Source organism: Eucyclogobius newberryi, unplaced genomic scaffold (genome assembly GCF_026437365.1).
Source record: "Eucyclogobius newberryi isolate DKJ021-1_F unplaced genomic scaffold, fEucNew1.0.hap1 SCAF_8, whole genome shotgun sequence".
NCBI classification, from domain to species: domain Eukaryota; kingdom Metazoa; phylum Chordata; class Actinopteri; order Gobiiformes; family Gobiidae; genus Eucyclogobius; species Eucyclogobius newberryi.
The window spans coordinates 6,852,404-6,873,406 of NW_027316500.1; the positions used below are offsets into that span (position 1 = coordinate 6,852,404).

The window sequence follows — 21,003 nt, forward strand, 5'->3', positions numbered from 1 at the left end:
AATCTACAGATGCCGACGGAAGATAGACGCTCTGACCAAAGTAGGCGGTGGGCGAGTTGTTATTTTTTCAGAATGATACTGAAATTAATTGGCGCACCACTCATTTCTAACCGTCCCTCCATTTCATATAACATTTCAATTTGAGATTCAGGGCATTAAACAATCAACACCGTTAATAATACAACTATGGTTTTGATGTACTTTTATGATTGGAGATAGCTAATGAATAGTAGAAAAAGCTTCAGTTGTAGTCATCTGGACTCAGTTTGAAAAAATAGACGTTTCGACTCTCATCCAAGAGTCATTGTCAATAAAAGAATTTAGATCGAGAACTCCGATATTAATACTGTTCTGTGGTAAGACCCGCCCATTGGGCGGAGCCTTCCTGAAGTAGAAAGAGTTCTTTGTTTCAACAGAAACTCCCCCCTTGTATCTACCGAGCCTATTCAGAATCTTAATGGGCTATTAGAATCCTCTTTGTCTTTGTGAGACCCTGGCTCAACCACCCTGAGTACCTGATTAGCATCTAAATGTCCTGGTCCTCTACCTTTCCAGGGGTTCAGTATACCATTATACCCCTGGAAAGGTAGAGGACCAGGACAAGGACATCTATTTTTTCTAACTGAGTCCAGATGACTACAACTGAAGCTTTTTCTACTATGGAACACGCCTGGACGAATGAGGGATTACACCGACATAGCTAATGAATGTTTGAGCCAAGTTTGATATTTGATTTAAGTTAAACTTCATTGTCTCAGAAGAAAGGAAAATGAATGCAGATATAAACCATAGAAAAAGAGTGCAGACATAATTCAAATAACGTGTAGATATCTGGACACTGTTTTGACTTATTGATTTTTTAAGGTCTATATTGAGCATGTATAGTTTTACCACTCAAACAGTATTTTCCCTGACCTCACATTTTCATAATTTATACCAGAGGGCTTCCTGGCACCTAATAAGTAACTTTTAAGTGGGTTATTTGTTATTACATTATTATGTTTGTGGTAAACTCTCAATTTTACTGTCCCACAAATGTAATAAATTCCCACAAACGTAATAATTAGTACATTTGTGGGTATAGTTTGTGGGGCTCTATTACGTTTGTGGTTTTCTTACATTTAAAACTGATAACGTTGTATTACATTTGCAGGGATTATTACGTTTGTGGGTGTTACATTCCCCCACTGCTGCTGACAGGTTACAACAGCAGCGTTCAACGATGATACCATTTATTTATTTTCATAGAAACAATATATTTACCGCTCTCAATTAAACATACAGGCATAAAATGTCATCTGGGACCCAGCAATATTCCACAAACACAGAAATAATTACATATGCATAATTATAAATGCCTATCATTCCTCGATGAATGTGTTGGTGCCACTTAATAAAAAACACACATGAATTAGCCTCAATAAAATATAAAAAAAGACCTAATTCCTAATGAACAAATTACTTTTTAAGAATGATTCAGGTTTAGTAACTACTTCATTATCATTATTATTATTCAAGTATTTGTTCAATGCCATTAACACTGTAGTTATTCTAAAGTGTTTCCAAAGTGTTCTCATGGTGACTCTAAATTCTTCACACCACAGAACCTGCCAAAGGTAAATGGTAAATGGTCACATTTATATAGCGCTTTTCTACCGTCAAGGTACTCAAAGCGCTTTACATCAAGGAACCAGCCACCCATTCACACACACATTCACACCCCAGATGTACGCAGACACTGGGGGGCAAGTTGGGTTAAGTGTCTTGCCCAAGGACACAACGGCAGTATTCACATGAGGCAGCTGCGATCGCACCGCCAACCTGCGGGCCAGTGGATCTGACCGCTCTGACTGAGCGGGGTGTCGAACCGCCGACCTTTGGATCAGAAGACGAGCACTCTACCACTGAGCTACTGCCGCCCACAAAGGCAGGAAAACAATACAAAACAAACCGTAAATCAATCATTTCAGTGTTTGTAAAAATGAAAAGAATGTACAAACTTGACTGACAGCCTAATCCGTTTGTCGACCGACGGTGGCTTGTGTTTTTGGTCCCAGTGCTAAAAGGCGCGGGGATCGGCTCCCTTATCCGCACCAGCCTAAGTTGATAAGGAGTTTCTACAAAGACTGGGTGCACCGCTGATTGCCAATATAAAGTCTGCAAACCCCTGGGTCCTCAGGCAGTAACTACAATAGAGAAATTATTTTTCAGTTGACCAGTTTGGTTAAATGATGTGTTTCTTCCCATCAGAGGCGGTGAAGCCGGCAGCGATTGTGGCTCGTGGGTGCATGGCAGTATGTGTATGGTATGTGTATATGTATATATGTGTATATGTGTGTGTGTGTGTGTGTGTGTGTGTGTGTGGCACCTGAGAGGGGAGGCTCATTTGTGCCTGTGCTAATGCAGCTGTGACAGACTGATATGAGTGCTATGTGCATAACCAGTACAGCTTGGTATGCACAGTTAGTCAAACCAAACCAAATCATTATACCATAAGAAAGTGCAAAACATTTAATAAGCGCTGCAGTTATATAAAATATAGATTGTAACTCCAAGTATGAATTATTAAGATAATTTAAGAATGATGGGATGCATTTTGAATTTAAATGACCTCAAAACCTTTGTGTTTTTGTTCTGCATTCACAACTTTACTTTATGGATTTATTCACAAAATTGCGGTTTGATATAAAGGTGCTAAAACATGACAACTCCCTTTACCCATGTTGCTCTTGTTGCTTCAATTTTAGGTTGTTTTTTTCAGCGTTATGTATGTTTTTGTGCTGTAACCACCAGGTAGTTGTGGTCGGAATGACACCAGTGTGTTTGTATTTCTTATGAAACAACAGTAGCCTCTCTCTTTAATCCATTCAGTCCGACACTTCCCCTCAATCTATACTTTACACCCAAAAGCGTCCAAACATTTGACTACCTTCATCTATAATCATTAGCTGTCTCTCTGCTCGGACACTTCATCAACACAATTAACAGAATGCACTTAAAAAGCGTGCACAAACACAACGAGAAACTGCAATCCAGACATTATTAGTCTTTCAATGACTTAATATCTATTTTCCTACACAAAACAGATCTTTCCTTTACATTGTACATTACAGCCTTTACAAAAAAACAAACGCATTATAATTTTGTAGTAACTGTATGTAACCTTTAACATGCGTACGTACAGTTACTAGAAAATAAACTGTATGTGTAAAAAAACATTAGGTATAGAGTGGAGTATGCAGCCGTACTGTTTACTCTCTAAACTTGTATTATCACACTCAATTGCTTTCTAGAGATGGAGGAGATGAGAGCCTCCCCTCCCCGAGTCAGAGAATGTGTGTAACTCTACAGAGCTACAGCAGATTATCAGCACTGCCATCTCTGCCACCGCCGGGGAGGTTAAAGCGGCGCCGGCTTTTCTATCTTGAGTGAGCGGGAATTTGAATTGATTGGCTCCTAAAATTGCTTTTTCTGTAGAAGCTTTGAGAGGCGTGGAAAAGGAAACCAATTACTGGCTGTCAAAACAGAGATGACCCACGGACCGGTCCCCTGCGTTTCACCTAAACGCCCATGGAGGGGAGGCAGATCCGGCAGACACAAAGGGAGCAGTGAACATGTCCAGTCCGACACTCGTCCGGGCCGGAGACAATGATGAAGACACGCTTGTCAGGTTGGCTCTTCTCCGCGTTGGTTTAGCAGCTCTCCAGAGGCCGTTTCAGTGGTCCAAATGTCTCACTCGCTCACATTTGCAGAACACACGGCTCAGATCGCATCCACAGAACAGAGTTACAGACGGGGGAACAAAGAATGCGTTTCTTTCTGCCAATAATGTTTCATTTAGGTGGGGCAGGCAGGTAAATACATAGCAGATACTAGTTTTAGCTTGGTGTTTACATGAAATGAAATTGTTTTGGCGATTGTGTGCTCTTGTGTGTGTTTCTGTTCTTTGCTGCAGTACAGGAAGCTGCAGAGAACAGGATTTTAAAACGAGTTAAACCTGATTAAATGTGTTTTAATCCTTCCCTGTATAGAAAATAAAATGAATGAAATGGAAACAATGTGGATTTGTTTTAATAGTTCTATTGGAGTCTTTTGTAGGGGGCTGAATCAGGTGTAAACCAGGACCAAACCAAGTTTAAAAAAAAAAAGGACTAGACCTTTGCTATAGTAGTTCAAGACAAGGACTAATGCAGTGGAGTAGAAAAGATGGATACAATTTACTCAAAACTAAGTAAATACTAAAACAGAAGAGGACTCTGTGTATCAGAAGGAGCTTGCGTTTGACTAACACGAACACAGATTATAAGTAAGAGTAATCTAATCACTAATATACACAATCTGCATGATAATTTGTGGATAAATCAAGTTAATTAGAACAATATAACTGTATAATTTGTAAAAAACATCTTGAAATTACAGTTATTCTGAAGTGCTATTGATTTATGGCAGCCCTTTACAATACGGTTCAAAACAGTTAAAACAGCTAAAATGGTCTTCAATGCGATCGTTTATCAGAACATTTTGTGTGGAAATATGTATCACACTTCAACATGTGTTTTAGTGACAGGCCTATTTGTGGATTTTCCTTTTTTGATATTTATTTTGAGAACACAGCACAATCACTGCATAAAACTGTCTCCTGCCTCATGTGAGAGAGTGACACCATGACGTTGTAGAAACAGAACGCAACAACGATAAAAACACATGTTAAAAAGATGTCGCGTGACCTATTGCATGGCTCTTGCTTCTGAAAAAGTGGTCGAGCTCCCATTGCAACCATTTGAACCCTTCTTTAGCTCTGGTCCGGCTTAGTGAAGCTTAGTGGAGTATTGCATATGAGTTGCATAATACACTTTATGTATATTGCAGTTTTCTGGCTTTGCAAAGACAAAAAAACAACAACTTAATATTGTAATCTATTATTGGTCAGTGTCTCCAGTGGTTCAGCAGTAAATATTAAACCCGTTAGAACAGTATGCAGCAAAAAAAAGTAATAACCATGGCCATTTAAGAAGCTGTCTATGTCATTTTATCATTCAGAATATATCAAACCACTGTCAACTGTATGATTTTGGCCGTCCGCGACAAACGATTTATGATCGTGGGGAAAATCTGGAGTCGTAGCTCAAAATCGTGGGTCGTAGGTTTCAGAGTGAGACAGGGACAATAACTAAACTTAGAACCGTGGTACGGCACAACGATTTATATCAAACCTTTTTTTAAATTTTAGAATCTTGGTCGCAGAGTGAGTCCTCCTCTTGCTGCTTCTACAATCAATCTCTGTCAAAAATGTAAACACAAGCACACCTCAAAGTGCAGCAGAGGAGCTCCACCGTGAACAGGACCGTATCACCTAGGTTCTCTTTCATTTACTAACTTTTACAAACGCAAAAACACCGCTAGCATGTCACGCTAACTTCAGCAACAGGTAGAACTGCAGTGACGTCATCACTCGTAGACTAGAATCTGATATTCACGCGGACAAACTTTGTTATTAGCAACGATTGTCTTACCACTTTTAATTCATCACGTCTGTAGTGGGACATACATACATATTATAAGATGACAAAATGTTTATTTATTTATTCTTTCCCCCTTTTTTCCCTTATTCGCAACTTTTGCGCCTAAAACTTAAACCTCACCAAGTCTAGCAAGCTCTTGAGTTTTTTATTATTATTATTATTAACATTATTATTTATTTTATTTTTATTCCCCGTATCATTTATTTTTGTTTTGTTTTTGTTTGCTGTTGTTTTTTGTTGTTGTTTGTTTGTTTGTTTGTTTTTCTGGTGTAATAAGTGTTGTTGAGTTTGTGTATGTTTTATGTTCTGATGAAAAATAAAATAGTATTAAAAAAAGAAAAAGATCATGTAGTGGACACCAGACTTTAGACATGAATAAAAGAAAATTAAGACGTTTCTTCACAATAATCGTGGCAATAAAATGTTGTATCGTCATATAGTTGGTGCACTACTACAACATAAAGCAATATGTTTCAGTAGATTAACATAATATAACTTTATAACAGAGTCCTTCCATTTGCACTATCTATCCAAGAGCACACTTCCATTCATAATTATGTGCTCAGTGTTTGTTACTGAAATTCCAATCCATAGTTAGTGATGCATATTTTCTGCATTATTGCACCATACGTTTACGCCGCTGTTGTTTACTGCTCAGCTTACAGTGCAAATCTATCTGTAATTTATATCCATAGTTACAGGGCATTCTCTGCTCATGCTTCTGTAAATAATTAAAACTCCTGTACACACCTCTGCACTTTCGACTAAATGCACATTTCTATTTGCAATCGAGTTCTACAAGGTGTTGTCAGCATAGTAGTAAATGAGATTTAAAAGAAAGGTTTAAAAAGTCTGCTTGTCCCTTATGCGTTACTATTACTATACTAAATTTTGTCACGATTCCTCTCTCTTAAAGACATGAAGGTTGAAAACGTTTGTATCGAAACTAGGATTTACCCTTTTTAGCCTAAATCTTAAATTATAGAAATAATCAAAAATATGTAAAAAGGCATTAATATGCTGGTGATGCTGTAATTTATTTATCTTTTATTTTTCCACATATATATATGTACTGTGAGATATTGTATATATATATATATATACAATATCTCACAGTATGACTATAATATATAACTAATAAAACCTACACTCTACTGGGTGAACTTTATGGGTTAACTGCTTTACTAAAGATATTAGGAAAATAATTGTCCAGCAACTTCAAAGCAAGATGATAATACCATTGGATATTTGTTTTCTAATGCATTTATATTGATTACCCATGCTATTTGAAACAATATATGGTGCACTTTAGGTCAACTCATTCTCTCTGAAACCCAGAGCTCCCATACTTCAGGCTGCTCATTGTGAAAAGAGAGGAAGGCAAGAAGGCCTTTTGCTATGAAGCTGCGTTTGATTGGAACAACCGGACTGCAGAGCTAAGGTCAATGACTTCAAAACTACAAAGCAGCTCTCTATGTCAAGTTAGTATGAGTCTTGTATATGTTACTAGGGTGCACTCGGGCTAGTGTATTCACTATATCCAAATGTGTATTGGACAAAAAAATATTATTAGTATTTGTTCTGGAGAAAGAGCGGAGCAAGTCCACATTATACAACAGCTGAATTCAGGAGCTGATAAAAACAAGTGTGAATGCATCCTGAGTGATGATGATTCATCTCAAGGGGCTTTTCTTAATAAATAAATAAATATATCTACAGCAAATATTTGATTTGAGCTGACCAATTGCTCAAAGGAAAGACATGAAGCTTTTTTTTGCACTAATTTGTGACACTGGAGTTGCTTTGTGCGGTGACTACACCGCCTCATATGGGTTAGTAGTAAAAAAGGTTGTGGATATAATACACATATATTTTCACTAGATTTATTTTTATTATTATATTTTTATTATGCAGAGTTGTGGAAAGTATACAAACTTAAGTTTGTAGTCACTTCAAATCATATATTTGGAGACAAAAAAAACCAAAAAATCTGCACTACATATCGATTATGGGCCGCTCTAGGGTCTAATGTATGTATATGTATCGGCCATGCAAAGAAACATATGGGTCAATTAGGACAGTGTAGTCCAACCCAGACCCATATATAGGCATAGAATTATGGTATAACTCCAATATCTATACATATATATAATGTAATATATATAGCAGAGGTGGGCAATTATTTTCCTCCGAGGGCCATATTCGAATCCAGGCAAGTAGCAGAGGGTCGACCCACGATCATTGGTGTGAATTATTATTTTTTAAATAAAATATCAAATAAAACATCTCTTTTCTGTCAAATATAGGCTATTGAATCTATTATTTAATTCATTTCACGTAATCTTTATTAAGGATACAAGTGCAGACAGATGCCTAAGGGTAAAAAAAATATATATATGTATATATATATATGTATATATATATATATATAACTATATTAAAAAATATATATATATATTACTTGGCATGTTTGGCGGGCCGGATTATAAAGACCGTAGTACGACCATAGGGCCGTAGTTTGGCAAACTACAAACCAAAAAGTCAATTCAATTAAATGTACAGTACCGGTAGAAAAATCCATTAGACAATGTGAAAAAGTGATTTCACTGCTTATTGACATAATAATCTGTACACGTTGCAGCTTTGATCGTATAAATATAGCAGGAAAAGGGATCTTGCCACTAAAATGTATATGTATATTTCATTATAAAATGGAGAAAAGGAACAGAGTCGACCTTCACACTGTCAAATCTGTCGATTCAGATTTTTTTGCCCAAATGTGAGCTGGATCAGATTTGTTCATGACACTGTGAACAGCTCAAATCTGATTTTTTCAAATGCAACCCATGTCACTTTATATGTGTCAGTCTGAACACGCAAGTCCCATTCATCTGGATAAAAAAGCTGGAATAAAATAGAGGCCATATTTTTTCAAGAATGAAACAGATCAAACCTTCAGAAGGCTGCCAGATAAACCCATTTGTTACATTGAATAACAAACGTTTGGCTATTTAAGATATAACCGCATGACTCCTGCTTTGGCCCTGTCCTCTTCTCACACATGAACATTGATGTGTGTCACATTTTATCTGCAATGCTAATCACCTCTTCCAAAATATCTGCTACTATAAGTGAGACAAAATCTGAATCGAGCGTCAAAATCTGCAGCATGAACTTAGTCAGAGAGGGCCTCATCGTCACGTTGTATGCAGTATCTACAGACCGCACGGAAGGATAAGTGTGGTTTATTGATTAAAATAAGTTTGTCATATGTCTAATCTAGTCCGAGACACTTTCTAACATCGGATAGAGTTTACATTTAATGACCAAATTGATTACACTGAAGCAGACAAAGCATACTCGTTAACAGAGCATGCTTTCCCTATGCGGCTTTCATAAGATATTATAATAGGCACCTTTGTTGAAATTTGCGACAGCTTGAAAGGCAAAACCATATATTTTCGCGAGCCGCATAATGAGCCCGGCAGCGAGAGTTGACGACAGAAGAGCGGCAAAAGAAAGGAGGAGAAATGTATAGAGCGAGTCAGAGTCTGGTATTGTGGGCATAAGCTGCCGCTCCAGTCTGCTGCCAGTGAAAGGGTTTAATGCAGAGCGCTGAGTCTCTGGCAGCTCCACTTTGCCGACAGGGCCCTGCTCCACCCCCTTGTTTTTTATCTGTCTGCGTCCTCAGCGATGAAGGCTGCAGATTGGCAAAAGAACAGGCTGTGGTTAGGAACGATAAAGAGCGGAGTACACTAGAGAGGTACAGGGCAGATGGGAGGTAAGGCAGTGGATACAAGCGGGAATTACAGCCCGTTCTCACCGGAGTCGAGGCCAGAAATGGAAGTGTTTGTGGAGAATGCACAGCGTGTCTTTACGGTCTCGCTACAATCAACACGTTTTGTACCAGATTTGACCATTTCTCTGGTTTTAAATTGTAGAGAGACGCGTGTAAGAAAGTTGTTTCAATCGGAGGGATGTGTAAAGGTAACTTGTCACAGTTTATTGCACATCAGTAATACAATATTGTCGCTGTTTTGAAGTACGTGTAAAACTGAGATCTGTGCTTGGCTGGTGGTGCAGTGGTTAAGAGCGTTGCACATGTGTGGTTTGTGTGTGTGTTTCAGTCTCATCTGATTAATATTAAAGATTGATATTAAAGTGCAGGTTGGACGTCTCATTCAACTAAAATTATAAAAATGTTATCCCAGAATAGTTTATTTTTTAGGTTTATGATTACATTTCCTGTTTGTAATTGATGACCTAGTATGACTTAGGAAATTACCCAGCAACCACTGGGAAAAAACTCATCTAATGTCACTGTTTTTTATTTGACAAAAGAATATATATGAGAGCTCCTTTATTTTGTTGAATAAAATGTTTAGATGGTCAAAAAAGTAGTTTATTTGTGTAAATCATGCATAAACTTTGACTGGAATGAGTATCCTAGTGTGATGTCACTTCCTGTCATTTTCGACATATTTTTCAACGTTTTCTCCACAAATACCTACTCGATTGGGGTAAAACTATCATTTATATGTACAAAAGGAATAAAGCCAAAATTAGAAAATGGTAAAAACCTGTCATACGCACTTAGATTTTTTTGTCAATATTGTCCATCCACAAAAACAGAGAGATTATTTAGTTTGTTTGGGGACGTAATGTACATTTTTAACTCAGAGGGATCCCTTTTGACTGGTGAATGGTGAATTACACTGCATTACACTATTTTGGATTAGAGTCACCAGAGCGTTCAATATTGTCCAAGCTAAAACAGTTCCGTATTGTCCAGTATTGTGTTTATGGTCTTTCAATATTCAACAGTCGCCTCTAAACTACAAATATCAAGAAATTTGTTCAGTATATTTACAATTGCTTTGTCTTAATATTGATACTAGACACATTGAACACAGGATAAGAAGTTTAAATAAGTATTAAATAGCATCATTATATTTCTCTCTGTGTTCACTATGTCCAAATATGATGATCCAGCACTAAATAAAACGGCATGTGCTTTACCACTCTGAGAGGAGAGCTGGACCCCCCGCTCTTTATTACAATAATGAATTATAATTACTGTTGTGACTATTACCCCATAAAGGCCTGTCCAAACTGTGAATCCTCCATCTAGTGATTTATAACCTTCTGCTGCAGGCATTTATCATCAGCCCTCATAATACACAGCATCAGCGCAGAGAAAATGCAGGAGGTTTCAACCGGCCTAACTCAAGGTAATGTAACGTTAACTACAAGTGCATTGAATAAGCACGTATATATCGTTTTCTTTTGTTAAGAAATGTACATATATATATTTAGGGAGGGGAATCTATAAATGTGGACAAAAGCATGCATTTAAGTTGATTATTAATGACAATGACATGCAAATGTTTGGTCCGTCATTGTAAAATTCTAAAGTATTATTTTTTATTGTCATGAAGATGAACAATAATAGAGTGTCCCTAGCTGCAAGTATGTAACATGAATCGGTTCTTGGATCGTGCAAACGCCACACAGAAACTAATAATAGACTAGAAACAGAAACATTTTATTCCTGCTTTAGTGATGCAAGGACAGAGACAACCCTAATTCCTAACTCTAACTTTAATTAAGTGGTTACTAAGGCTTAATGAAGCTTAATAAACAGTTTGTACATTATGAATTAAGTGTTGGTTCGTGCTTTATTAAGGCAAATTAAGGTTGAGTTATTATAGCGTGGTGCTTATAGCTCTATCCAGGCTTAGAATCAAATCTAGGACCTTTTCTTTACTTTACTCTTACACAAAAACACATTTATAAAAAGGCGTGGTTGGTGGTGGTTTTGTAGGTAAAGTGTTCTATAGTGAGCCTCTCTTCTAACTTTGCCTCTCTTCTAACTTTGCTACTTATGCCTGTATTTTGCATCACTTCATGTTTACTACTGTATATGGTAGTTCAAAAATCAATCTTCAGATACAAATCGATTCCGAAACTACTTTTGAAACTAGATAATAATTTGAGCAGGTATAAATACTGGGGGAAATAATCGCATATTGATGACATCAAAATTGGAACTACAGCAGAACTAAACCCAAAAACTAAACCTGGACTAGCTCAGGACTAAACAAGGACTAAAACAAGACCAAACCGAGTCTACGTCACGACTCAAACGGGCTAAATTTAGGACCAAATAAAGGCAAGAACGAACGCATTAATAGAGTGTTGGACTTTCCTGAATAGTTTTAGAATTGTGTTCATCTTAATCAGAACTAGAGCTTAAACTTTACCTCAAACTATAGCACAGAGCACATGATTTAATAAAATAATTGCGTATTTTGCTTTGAAAATGAAATATTCACTTTGAGTTTGAAATGTTTGTATCTTGACACTTAAATGTTTAGCAGTGTAAAGTAGGACCAGTGCATTGGCAAAGGCTGTCTAATAATGTTTACTCGCACAGTACTATTAAATATAAGTGCATACACATAACAGCAGATAAATTATACATCAATACAAAACCTCACCTTGATTGCATTCAGCGCTTTCACACCTACATTAAAGTCAACAACAACTGCAATCTAAAAGCTGTATAGATTAAATGACTATTGCAAAGCCGGTTGATGAGCGCAAAAAAGCCCATAGCATTTCCAATTGCGATGTAAATTATGAAGTGTCTGACAAGCCTTCATTTGTGTGATTTTGATTGTTTGATTTGCTCGGTGTCAGATGTCTTTTTATTGCACACCACTTGAAAACGCCTCCTCGTCTCAACAACACAGCCTCTCCTTATTACCGCACTGTTAGTCGAAGAGCTGCCGCATAATCCTCTGAGCCATTCAACAGATGGCTCCTAATTGTGCCATAGTAATAAAGGCGAAGGTGTTGGGTTTTTTTCATTTCTTTTTTTTTTTTTTTAACAACTAATTTCCTGAGATGTTCAAGTCGTTTACAGTAAATATACAGCGACACGTGGACAAGTAATCGTATCTACATCGTGTTAAGAAGAACATGGATTAAAGCACAGGGCAAGTTGGCGATAATGCTGAGCCAAAAGGAATGGGGAAAAGTGGTGGTTATGTAAATACTTTTGGGACGAGCTAAAAATATCAACTTCCAGGTGATCTTTTGACAGACCTGTGGATTTAAAAGCTGTACATATGTTGCAACTAGATATACATTTTAGCAGGTATAAATACTGGGGGAAATAATTGCATATTGATGACATAAGCTGCATTCACAACATCAAAATTGGAACTACACCAGAACTAAACCCAAAAACTAAACCTGGACTAGCTCAGGACTAAACAAGAGCTAAAAATATCAACTTCCAGGTGATCTTTTGACAGATCTGGGTGGATTTAAAAGCTGTACATATGTTGCAACTAGATATACATTTTAGCAGGTATAAATACTGGGGAAAATAATGGCATATTGATGACATAAGCTGCATTCACAACATCAAAATTGGAACTACACCAGAACTAAACCCAAAAACTAAACTAAACTAACTGGACTAGCTCAGAACTAAACAAGAGCTAAAAATATCAACTTCCAGGTGATCTTTTGACAGATCTGGGTGGATTTAAAAGCTGTACATATGTTGCATCTCTTTACCAGGGTTGTCCACAAAATGTATAGCAGATACTAATTGATACTAAAACTAGATATTAAGTCGAGATGCTGAAAAAAATACGGATGAAACAATCTTGTGAAATGCCTGGGTGTCTCGATGTTTACTGATGACCTAATGTAGCACAATAAATAACACTAAGGCTGTTTGTATTGGGGAAAGGGCACTACTCCTGGTTTGGTTCTGCTTTGAGCCCAGTTTGGTCCTGATAGACTGGGATTGCTCCTGTTTTAGCCCTGGTTTAGTTCTTTTCCAAGCCCTGGTATTGCTCTTGGTTTAGTTTACTTCCAGTTTAATCAAACTTTTTGTGCTTATGCAAATATGGACGCAGAATAATTGGTTCAGGTTGGTTGAATAAATGTACATCCGTAAATATTAGCTCTGCAACCACACAATGTAAGACACAATGTTATGTGAAAGGCAGCTGTAATCCACAACTTCATAATAAGTTAAGCAACAAAGGCACACTGAGTATTATTTATTTAGGTAATTAATGCTAAATGTAAGCAAGAGCTGCTTTACGTGAACAAACTATTTTCGCTAGAGTGACTAAATAAATGGTAATTGTCTCACAAGGCCTTTTAGTGCTTCTGTCCCAAAGTTGGGTAATCACACTGTGCTTTACATCAAACCATGGGGCATTGTGGGTAAAAGAAACTGTCCTACAATCAACACAACTGCAATGTGGATTCTTAGCATTGAAAATCGAATTGCCCTGAAACCTTCACTATAATCATCAAACCTTTTTCCTTTGTTCTTGGTGAAGTGCACACAGTGGAGCAGCACAATATTATCGCAATCATATTTCAATCATAGTTTCAATTGGTGCCATTATCAAATCACGAAGACGTCAATTATTTAGATAATCGAATGTCCTCAGTGAAGAGCAAAATGTCAAGTCTTTTTATCAAAAAATCTCACTGTACCTTTAGTTTAGACCGTTACAAACATGTTCTGAAATGCACAGTATTCTTACCAATTCATTTTTCAGTCTAGTCTCAAAATACTCTGCTGTTATAGACTGTTGATGGTCCTGGAGTTGTTTACAATGGACTCTCTTAGATTTCTTAAGGCTCTAAGGACAGTCATAGCTTCAAAGGGGGAGAGAGGGGGTAAAGACAGTCAGCAAATGTCGAGGGGTGGACTTGAACCCAGCCACACATGTGCAACGCTCATAACCACTGCACCACCAGCGAAGCACAGAGTTGTACTTTGCAAAGATACCGTATTTTCTGGTCTATAAGTTGCACCTTTTTTCATAGTTTTGGCCGAGTGCGACTTATACTTATATTTATACTTATATACTTATACTCCGGAGCAACTTATATGTGATATTATTTGTTATTTTCACACTTGAAAGTGCATTTCATACTCCAGTGCAACTTATATATGTTCTTACTTCTCTATTATGCATTTTTTGGCTGGTACGACTTATACTTATATTTATACTTATATACTTATACTCCGGAGCAACTTATATGTGATATTATTTGTTATTTTCACACGTGCAACCGCATTTCATACTACAGTGCAACTTATATATGTTTTTTCTTCTCAATTATGCATTTTATGGCTGGTACGACTTGTACTTATATATTTATACTTATATACTTATACTCCGGAGCAACTTCTATGTGATATTATTTGTTATTTTCACACTTGAAAGTGCATTTCATACTCCAGTGCAACTTATATATGTTTTTTCTTCTCTATTATGCATTTTATGGCTGGTGCGACTTATACTCCAGTGCGACTTATAGTCCGAAAAATACGGTACATCTCACATCAAATCACAATCGCAATAATATTTTCAGAAAAAAAACGCCATTACATTTTTCTTTAAACATTGTGCGGCCCTAATACGCAGCTGTAATACCAACATAATAAACTACAACGCCGTGATAACACCAACAATAACGAGACAATGCCTGCATACCATCTCTCCACGCTGTCAGTTTCAAAGTTTTAATATCCCAATGTCCGTTTGGCTGGACTGTATCAAGGACATGTCCCAGCTTTGATTTGCAAATGATCTTTGTGATAAATTCCCCGATCTAAAGCCATCAGCGACTAAAGGGCACCACAAAAGATAAATTAACCTTGTAAGGCAATCTGGACCTGCATGTTTATAGTATAGAGCCCATCATCAAATTAGGTTTTATTCCCGCTATTACGGCTAACTACGCGGGCGGTAATAAATTGTGTGTCACTGTGAAATAATTATCTTTGCGCGCATACTTCGCCGCAGTAAAAAAAAAAAAACGTGAGCAGTTTATCAAAAAAGCGGCGAGATGTTGATGTCATTTTTTATACCTGAGCTAATTGAGGTAATGCACGTGAGTCCCCCGTCGCCGCGCGCACAGTTGTAGCAAACGCTGGGTTAAAATGCGCGGCTCATCTGATCACAGCTTATGTACAATGTTAGTCGCCGCATTACTCAGAGCCTCCCAGCGGACACTCACACAGGCAGTGGCTGTTTAATATTTATGGCGTGCAGCATTACTTATCATTATAAATATTTATTGTGATTTACTCTTTTGTCTGGGTCCCTTTTGTCTTTGTGCGCGGGAGAAGCAGCTCGTATCGCCTCCATCGCTCTGGTCGACTCTCCTGGGCTCCACTGAATTTGCCTCACGTTTATTTCTTATTTATTTTATGCCCTTGGATATTGTTTTTCGCACTTTCTCCGTTTTACCATTAGATTGGTAATGGTTTTCGACTGTTCACATCGATTTTCTCCTTATATTTGCCTGTGTCTCAAAGCTTACACTTACCATACACTCTGGATCGCTTTGGAAAAGCGTATGTTGGAATAAAGAACAGATTTACACATCGTTGTATTATTTAAACTACCTCGGACCACATTACAATTCAGACTAAACTATAACAGGAACAAAACCTAGGGTAGACCAGACCTAAACCAGGACTCAAACAGGATCAAACCAAGTCTAAATCAGGATTAAACTGAACTCATATGTAAGCTTGTCACGATAATTACTATGTCAAATCATCACTCAGTAAATAACAGTCGAAACTAGATAATTTGCAACGGCTGAAGCCATTGCTAGAGTGTCTGTGTCTCTCCCTCCGTCCCTCCCTCCCTCTCACTCCCTCCCTCTTTCTCTCTCTCCCTCCGTCCCTCTCCCCCTCTCTCTATCCCTCTACCTCCCTCTCCCCCTCTCTCCCCCCTCGCTCTCCCTCTCTCTCTCTCTCTCTCTCGCTCGACTGGCTCGGTCACAAAATTCTAAAGAATAAAGCCTAAAGAATAAAGTCTAAAGAATTCCGCTGACACTCATAATGCCCAAATTAATTTAAATGGGGAAAAAGTACTAATACTTTTGAAAATTCTGCAAAACGTACAAGTTTTTCAAATGTCAAAAGTATAGCACACGTACTACTGTGAAAGCGATCATAATGAGGTATAACTTGTTGAAATCGGTTGAAGCATTAAGGAGTTGAAACTGGCTAAATGGAAAATCATCCATCGTCTGCGTGACATCACGCAGACACTCAACTATTTATGAGGCTCAAATAAGTAATTTCTATGACTTTATAAATACTAACTACATCCCTTACATGTTTTATTTTGCTTTTTATTTGTTGCTGCACCTATTTTTTATGATATTGTGCATTTATAAAAGGATTTACTAGTGCTTTTTGGCTATAGTCATAAATAAATGTTAATGTTATCGTGTATTGTGATATTTTCTGTAGCAATATATCACACTGCTGTATATGTATTAGGAATAATGTTTTTTTATACTTTGTAACCATGATCAAGTTTCTCATCATTTTGCTCATTGTAAATGTAAAAGTGTTACAATCTTGTGACACGAAGGGCAATCAATGTAAAACCATGCAACAAATCTAACTGAAAAATCCATTGTTAAGAACTTAAACTACCCTGCCAAGAGATAGAAATTCCTTGTGTACATTTATATGGCCAAAACAGAATCTGACAACTACAATAATCAGTTAATCCAGTAATTAGATCTGATTTATGATGTGTGTTAAAATGCCCAAAAGAAATCTGATCATCAAAAACACCAAACACATAATTTAATCAAAGCATTTCTAGAGTAACTGTTGAATTTGGAAGAGTACAATGAATTTCAAACTTTTTTCCATTGTCAGCACATTTGTGAACACTCAAAGAGAAATCAGATCACTCATATACAGATGCAACTGTTTACATTTCACATTTCAACAATCTTACAACTTCAGAAATCCGATAATGATCAGATTTTTGGTTAAGCCAGTTAATATACTTCCTGTGCGAGTCCCAAGCCTGGATGCACCAATTACCAGTTCACCATTGATTGCATTTATTCCATCAAATGTGAGATGAATCAGAGGTAAGGTCATCCCTGTAGAGGTTAGTAACACAACCCAGACCAATAATGTATAATGAGTATAGGATTCATTACAAACAAAGACATTATCAGCCAAGCAGCAAGCAATATTTCAAGCCTCTGTGCAGTCCAAACACACCATGTACCAACGATGCAATTCGAAACTCACATCGTTTGACATTTGTGCATCTTGGTGAGGATTAAGACCGCACCAACTCCTCCTGAAAACCGCTAGCATACAAATCTCCGGTCTAGACAGTGGACACATCTCTTTCTATTAGCGGCGCATTCACTCGTACAGCCAGCCTTCAGGATTCGGTGGCTCGGTCCGGCAAAGGGCCAACAACAGACAGACTTATCTAGAATTAGACCGCCCTGCAATCTCCATTTCATAAGCACCCAGTCCATAAACACTATTGATTTTCACATTGTGCATTTGCCCTGTATATCCACTGAACTGTGGGTGCTTGGCCACGGCCGACGCCGGTAATGAATAATAATGCAAAAAGACGGCCTAAGCCATTTCCCCTCAATCAGGTTAAGAGTCCTCGTCTCCTCTCAGGACAGACAGAGAGAGCTGAGGTACAGTCTACAGAGAAAAGACCTGCCACTGGAACAACTGAGGCAATCCCTCAATCTAACAGACAGAGTGCAGCTGTTTTGTATGAGCACAGCATTTTTATATAGAACCAGATTTATATTCAGGGCCACATTTGAAGTAAGTCAAGTATGAAATCCTTGACCTTGATGGGGCTCACATTTTAAGATTTATCTTCACTTAATCTGGTTTAGGCATTGCTTTATTCATTGGTATACACCTGAGGTATCATTTCGATATTTGGTAATTTTGTAATTACAATGGATACTATATTTACTTAGACTGGAGACCTTCTTCAGACTTGTCCGAAACATCACGTGTGGTTTCATTATTGGAAAAAAGAAAACTGCTGTGAGTAAAATATCTTCTCAGGCAGCTCTTGTTTGTTGAGAAGTCACTACTGTACTGTGACTACAAATACTTAATACACACAGATGGAACAAGTGAGTTAAAAAAAGAAGAAGTCACATTTGTGTAGAACTTTTGTGCACTGGGCAAAACATCAAGGAACCCTTCATTCATTCCCCAGTGTTGGCATGCTCTTGGTACATGCTCTGTGCTATCGTGCACTCACCAGTATCCGGACCAACGAGGTGCCGACGGGAGTGTTTTCAGGGAGGCTGATGTTGTACAGAGGACTGCTGAAGATGGGCCTGTTATCGTTCTCATTGATCAGCTCGATGAAGACTCGAGCAAAACCCACGTGGTCCGACAATGACTCATTGGCAAACAGCTGTGAAAGGGTTAAAATGTTAAAACCATATGAACATAACTCTTTATTACTAAGACAAACCTTACAAGCTACAGTTTCAACTAGCACATGCATCAACTATGATGTAATTTTATCATGTAAAATATTTCAACAGCGACACAGAATCAGAAAAGGTTTATTGCCATTGCCAATGAACAGAACACACACACAGGAACTTTCTTAAAACAACTTATACAAAATCAAGAATCTGCTATAGGACAAACATAAAAATAGGCTTACTATGTACAAAACATTTACAGTTGAATGCACAGATGTAGTGCTGAAAGTGAACAGTGCAGTGAGTGATTGATTAAGACGTGCTCATGAGTCCAACAGCAGAGGGAAAGAAACTGTTCTTATGGTGGGAGGTTCTGGTCCGGGTGGACCGTAGCCTCCTGCCTGAGGGGAGTGGCTCAAATAGTCCGTGTCCGGAGTGAAAACATACATTGTTTAAAAGATTTACACAGAAAAAGCAATCATTTTAACGTTGCAGTTCAGATTTCTCGATAAAAAATATTTATATATACCGTACTTTTCAGACTTTAAGCAGCTACTTTTCTCCCACGCTTTGAACCATGCCGTCATTACAACGGTGCATCTAATTTATAGATTTTACTGGCTAGCGGCGACCGGGCAGCACTCTAGCAGGAAGCGCGAGCGTTTGACACACTAGAAGAAGACTAGAGTGGTCACTGTCCAGGGGACACGTCATGTTCTCTCTATTTTAAGCTTCAAAGAACAGTGTTTTATTACAATCAGACTCATATTCACAGAGAAGTCTATGACTCTGAGTCTCCTCTGAATGAGGAAGTGACTGAACACAAAGACACACGTGGAGCGCGCATATGCGATATATACAATGTAACACTCACTCGCTAAGTACGAGCTCAGGAGCAGATGAACCAGATGTCAAGACATAGACAAAGGTAAATCAGCTCACACCGAGTAATCAAGGAGATGGCCCCATCCAATCTCAAAGATGCTATAAGATAAGCCTTTATTTGTCCCACAATGGGGAAATTCCAGATTTCTATAGTACCATATCATCCAAACAGAGCTCTTCGCTCTCAAAATGCTGGACTTCTGGTGGTTCCAGGAGTCTCTAAAAGCACAGTAGGAGGTCGAGCGTTTAGCCACCAAGCTCCTGTGTTATGGAATCAGCTCCTGACCATGTTAAAGAGGCCGACACAGTCTCTTCATTTAAGACCAGGCTTAAAACGTTTCTGTTTGAAATAGCTTATGGTCCTTATGGTCAGGAGAGTGAGGAACAGAAATAAAAAACAATAGTATCTTAGCTATGCTGCATTAGGAGCAACTATTCTGGGGGAAGTACAGCAGCTTGAGCACGATCCTCTGCCTCTGTCTAGTTTTTCTATCAAACAATATTTAATATTAAATTTCACTTGCAATCTGCTCATTGCCTTTTCTTCTTCTTCTCCCACCTCCCCGCCGGGAGTGGAACAGGCACATCGATGACCTGTAAATCCAGATGATCCTCGAGTCCCTGGTCTCTACTCCATATAAACGGTTCTTCATCTGCCTCGAGGAACTGGTTCTCCTCCTGAGTGGGTCCAGCTCCACTGTCTATCTCGCGTCCGTCTGTCCGTCCAAGGGAGTCGGATCTCTCCTTCAGTGTGGGACATTGCCAAGTCCCAATGAACATTTGTTTTTTCACTGTCTGTTGTGATTTTGGGTAATAATTTTGGGTAATAAATTGGATTGAATATTCACTGAGAAATGAGTCTAATTAGTCCTGAGGCACAGCGGATTGCAAGACCCCTGGTTAAAGACAACTGGCACTACCGTATTTTCCGGACTATAAGACGCACCGGAATACAAGTTGCACCAGCCAAAAAATGCATAATAGAGAAAAAAAACCATAAGTTGCACTGGAGTATGAAATGTGTGAAAATAAGAAATATTATCACATATAAGTCGCTCCGGAGTATAAGTATATGAGTATAAATATAAGTATAAGTCGCACCCCGGCCAAAACTATGAAAAAAGCGGTAAATGTACAATGTCTATTTCTTTGTAAATTTCGTGTGCGCAGCTTTTTTTCAGCAGAACTTTAAAGCCCCAAAAGTTTACCTGACCAGCCAGTTCCAACACATTTTGACAGAGTACTTTACAGAATGTAGGAGGGACTGGCTATGGTAATCATGATTATTTGG

At 38.0% G+C, this 21,003-nt stretch overlaps 1 protein-coding gene across 1 annotated transcript in view; it reads right to left on the reverse strand.

The window, feature by feature from the left end:
- cdh23 (cadherin-related 23) overlaps nt 1–21,003 on the reverse strand; it is a 303,992-nt gene that overhangs the window by 101,694 nt on the left and 181,295 nt on the right. Inside the window, exon 13 of the mRNA XM_072437248.1 lies at nt 18,653–18,811. Coding sequence (XP_072293349.1) covers nt 18,653–18,811 — 159 coding nt within the window. The remainder of the gene's footprint in view (nt 1–18,652; nt 18,812–21,003) is intronic.